The following is a 5035-nucleotide window of genomic DNA, read 5'->3' as shown; positions in this document are numbered from 1 at the left end:
GTGTCTCTATCTCTCATCAGCAGGTGGCAGCTTTCCAAATCCATGATCTTCTGTCAGGTAGAACTGGGTGTCATTCGCTGGTTTGAGGTCGAATCCATTTCAGGGCATGTCGTAGCGGTACAGTAATGGTGGGATGCTAAAATGCACAGTCGGGTCTTGTACACTGGGTGTTAAACCTACAGTGTTTTGGATGATAGAAGGGACATTCCATTTTCTTACAAGCAGGGAAGTAATGGCAGAGCTGAGTGCTAGAAGGGGATGCTGGTGTTGTAACTGGTTTTGGAGGCAGTACTGGGATTCTTCTATTCATATGCATGAAGGGGCAATCTGGCTTGGTACATTTTGCATCATATTTACAATTCGGATGAACAAACAAACACTTTTCAGCAAATTTACAATTGGGAAAGGCTTTGCAAGGTGAAACAGGGTGGTGATAGGCACAATCATCCCCGTTTTTACAAGCAGGCCAGTACTTGCAGCGCTCCAACAGTTTTTGGTGGTTTCTGGGCCACACTCAATTCACTCACCTCAGCGTTGGAAAAGCTACCATTTGGGTCCTCAAGCTGCCTGCTCATCAACTGCCACTGCTGTGGGTGGAGGAGGCCTCCGAGTCCCTTGCTTGAGGTTGCAGTTGGGTTTATGGGTTTCATTCCTTCAAAACACGTCTTCCTCTTGATCTGACATGTATCCTGGGGGGCTGGGGACACCATCCAGCGTCACTATAAACTTGGGACTTGCAGGTTTATCTGGTTGTACAAGATCTCGTGGCATCTGCATAAGGTGTCCTGAAAGTACCCGAAGGGTATCTGCAGTCTTTGTCCCCGCCTCGTGCTCTGCAGCCACTACTATCTCCTCAGACAGCTTGGGCTTCTTCAGAATAAATGATCTGGTGTCTGCATGGACCATGGATTCCATGTCATAGTAATCTTGACTTTTCTCAATATTATCTTCTTTTGTTTCCTCTTCTTTAATGGGGGAACTTATTCTGGGAGTCCGGCTTTGCCTTGGGACCACTTCTGCTAGCAATTCTTCTTGAGAAGTTCGAGTTCGAGGAGCCATCAGGAGTGTCTGTTTCTGAGGGACTGTAAAATAGTTTGTTGTTTTTGTTACAGATTCTTGAGCTTCAGATATAGCCTTCAAAATGAGATTCTTGTTAGCTTGTTTAGAAGTTGGAAGTGAAGGTCTCCGTTCAGGCTTTGCTGGCACTGACACGCTGCTGGAGACACTTCCTGCTCGGGAACCATAATCTTCATCTTCCTCCTCTTCTGCTCCATCATGATTGAATTTTTTTACTTTAATAACTGAACTTACCACAGGCAACTTTCTCTTCCGAAAGTTTTCTTCCTCAATACTCATTTTCTCTGCGCTGTTTCTGAAGAAGGGACTGTAAGTCTTCTCTACGCTGGTAAGCGCCTCTGGCTCACCCAGACGTTCTGCATCACAGACCCGGCTGCTCTGCACTTCTACCTGCTTGGCAGCGTGAACACTGTTCTGCTGCTGCTGAAACTGCAGCTTGTTTAAATGGGCACCACTATCTGCATTTCGACTTGTTGGTGGCCGATAAATTTAGATAGAAGGGTGAGGAGACCCATAGGTGAGCGTCGCAGTGGTTTTTTTCTGAGATAAGGGATTCTCCTGCACAAAGTTGAGATCTTCATCAATGAGGTCATCTGGTTCAGGCTTGCTATCAATCACATCTTCAGAGGGTTCCGGCTCCCTCAGAGGTTTCACTGTTGACATTAGTCGGTTTGCAGCTCCATCATCATAAGTCTGTCTGACATTAGTGGTTTTCTGCTCCTGTGAACCTGCAGACACTCTAGGGTCTCTCTTTTCAGATCTGGTGCTAGACACTGAGAGGGGCGGCACTGCGGCCTCGTGCCTTCTCTCCTCTCCTCGACTGAAGCCACCCTTGTTTAAAGGCACGTTACTGTCAAAGATGTTGGTATCAGATGACTTTAGGCTAGACGGTTCAGTTGTTACAGAACGTAGCTTATCTAAAACACCATGAAGCCAAAATAAGCTCCTAATTCTTGCAATTTCCCCTTAATGGCACTCCGGATCTTGCGGCTGATCTCCGTGCCGATCTCCATGGCTCCGGGGCGGACGCGGCCTCTGCACTCCCGGCGTTTCGCTTACCCTGAGCCCCTTTCCTGTCTTTTTAATGACCCTTTGCTTTCTTCATAGATGATGTTCTTGATGTCATCCTACAATTCCTCTGGTTTTTGGTCATTGGTGTTCAATGCATCACATCTATTGTTTAGATGGTCTCTAAATTCAGGAGGGATATACTCAAGGTCATATTTTGGCTCTTGTGGACTTGTTTTAATTTTCTTCAACTTCAACTTGAACTTGCATATGAGCAGTTGATGGTCTATTCCACAATCAGCTCCTGGACTTATTTTGGCTGAAGATGTTGAGCTTCTCTATCGCCTCTTGGCACAGATGTAGTCAGTCTGATTCCTGTGTACTCCATCTGGTGAAGTCCACTTGTATAGCTGCTGTTTGTGTTGTTGGAAAAAGGTATTTGCAATGAATAGGTCATTGGTCTTGTAAAATTCTATCATGTGATCTCCAGCATCATTTCTATCACCAAGGCCAAATTTTCCAACTACCGGTGATTCTTCTTTGTTTCTGACTTTTGCATTCCAGTCACCGGTGACAATCAACACACCTTGATTGCATATTTGGTCAATTTCAGACTGCAGAAGTTGGTAAAAATCCTCATCTTTGGCTTTGGTGGTTGGTGTGTAAATTTGAATAATTGTAGCATTAACTGGCTTTCTTTGTAGATGTATGGATATTATTCTACCACTGACAGCATTGTACTTCAGGATAGATCTTGAAACATTCTTTATGATGATGAATACCATGCCATTCATCTTCAATTTGTCATTCCTGGCATAGTAGATCATATGGTTATCTGATTCAAAATGGCCAAAACAGGTCCATTTCAGGCCACTAATGCCTCTGGTAGCATAGTGCTTAAGGCACTTGATTGCTAACCAGAAGGCTGGCGGTTCAAACCCACCAGCCACTCCTCGGAAGGAAGGTTGGGCAATCCTACTTCCGTAGTGATACTGCCTCGGAAACCCAAGGAGGGGTCGCTATGAGTCGGGGCCGACTCGACGGCATATAACAACAACAACAACAATGCCTATGATATCAATCTTTATGTATTCCATTTCATTTTTGACAACTTCTAATTTTCCTAGATTCATACTTTGTACATTCCATGTTCTGCTTATTAATGGATATTTGCAGCTGTTTCTTCTCATATTGAATTGTGCCACTTCAGCAAATGGAGGTCCTGAAAGCTCTACTTTATCCATATCATTAAGGTAGGCTCTACTCTGATGAAGCAGCTCTTTCTAAGTCATATTTTGAGTGCCTTCTGAACTGAGAGGCTCATCTTCTGGCATTGTATTGGACATTGTCTTGGGGATATTCATACAATTTCCAGTAATATATCAGTGTTTCACTACTATTCATAAGGTTTTCACTGTCCATTTCTTTGAGAAGTGGATGGCCTCTTCCTTCTTTCGAGTCTGTCTCAGTCTGGAAATTCCACCGAAATCAGTCTATCATGGGCACCCCTGCTGGCACAGCCTCCAGTCTCACAGCAACATGCAAGCCACCAAAGTATGACAAACCAGCAGACAAGTTCATCTCCCTTAGCTGTTCCAACTACTCCACTCACTTCCTGGACTTCCCTCTACCTGTTTTGGCTGCCAGCCCTGTCTGCCACTGCTTCCTGTCACCTGGAGGCTCTCCCTGCCTTACCCGTTCTGGCTGCCAGAACAGGTACCACTAGGGCATCTTTTTTGTTACATAGGAATGAATGTAAACATTTGTTTAAGTGAATATCATTATTGAGTATATAAGTGTATATAACATATGATTTGATGGTTTAAATAAAATGTTTGGATTGGAATATTGAGGTTTTGACCAGAAATGCAATCTCTTGTTATATTGCCTGTTGCCTGGGAAAATTGAATGCAAACTGACCCATTTTGGCTTAACAGTAACCTTAGAAGAAATGTAACTTTTTGCCCCTTTCTTTTGGTCTTTCTATGCTTTCTTTCTCTATCAAATGCTTTTATTTTCGTGTACTTAATATAAACTGCTTTGTTTTCAGTGTGCTTTTCCTATAAGAGCATTGTATTTCTCTTTTGCCTTCTTATATTTGATGTGTATTCAGGTGTTGAAGTGTTTTAAGTTACACTAAAATCCATTGCACTTGAGTCGATTCCAACTCCTATAGTGACTCTATAGGACAGAGTAGAATGGCCCCATATGGTTTTCAAGGCTGTAATCTTTATGGGGGAGCTCTGGTGGAACAGCGGTTAGGTGCACACCTGCTAACCAAAAGGTCAGCAGTTTGAACCCACCAGTCACTCGGTTGGAGAAAGATGCAGTAGTCTGCTTCTGTAAAGGTTATAGCTTTGGACATGCTATGGGGCAGTCCTATAGTGTTGTCTTTTCACTATGAGTTGGAATTCTACTTGATGGCAATATGTTTGGTTTTTCAGTTTAATCTTTAGCAGACTGCTATATCTTTCTCTCACAGAGTGGATGGTGGGTTTAAACTGCAGATTTTTTTGGTGGCAGCTGAATGCTTAACCACAGCTCCTTAAGTTTCACTAGGAATATCCAATTATACTTCTGAAAGGAAAGGAATCTCAGAATTTTCACTTTCCCCTTTCCTCTTCCTAAGGAGCTCTTATGGCACAGTGGTTAAAGCATTCTGCTGCCAACCAAAAGGCCAGCAGTTTGAACCCACCAGCCATTCCATGGGAGAAAGATGATGCAATCTTCTTTGGTAAAGATTTACATCCTTGGAGTGGAACTATGAGGCAATTCTACTCTGCCCTGAAGTCTTGTTATGAGTGAGAAGTGACCTGTTGGCAGTGGGTTTGTGGTTTTAGGTTTTTCCTCTTCCTACATGATGCTACTTGCTGTCAAACCACTTGGCAACTTGGGCAAAGCAGTCTTGGATGCAATATATTTGATTTGAACTGGTCCTTTGTTGTTCAAG

At 43.5% G+C, this 5035-nt stretch overlaps 1 protein-coding gene across 1 annotated transcript; it reads right to left on the bottom strand.

Moving 5' to 3' along the window:
• Window positions 1-70: 70 nt before the first annotated feature.
• Window positions 71-2090, bottom strand: LOC103192849 (zinc finger CCCH domain-containing protein 14-like). The gene is given in 4 exon segments (XM_042780282.1): window positions 71-496; window positions 498-663; window positions 665-2015; window positions 2018-2090. Coding segments are annotated over 4 exon segments (2016 nt in total).
• Between the last annotated feature and the right edge of the window lie 2945 nt (window positions 2091-5035).

The sequence above is a fragment of the Orycteropus afer genome, unplaced genomic scaffold (assembly GCF_000298275.1).
Source record: "Orycteropus afer afer isolate SDZICR_OR568_19922 unplaced genomic scaffold, OryAfe1.0 scaffold00032, whole genome shotgun sequence".
Classification (NCBI taxonomy): domain Eukaryota; kingdom Metazoa; phylum Chordata; class Mammalia; order Tubulidentata; family Orycteropodidae; genus Orycteropus; species Orycteropus afer.
The sequence above is the reverse complement of the archived record's forward strand: the minus strand, read 5'-3'. Positions and strand labels throughout refer to the sequence as shown.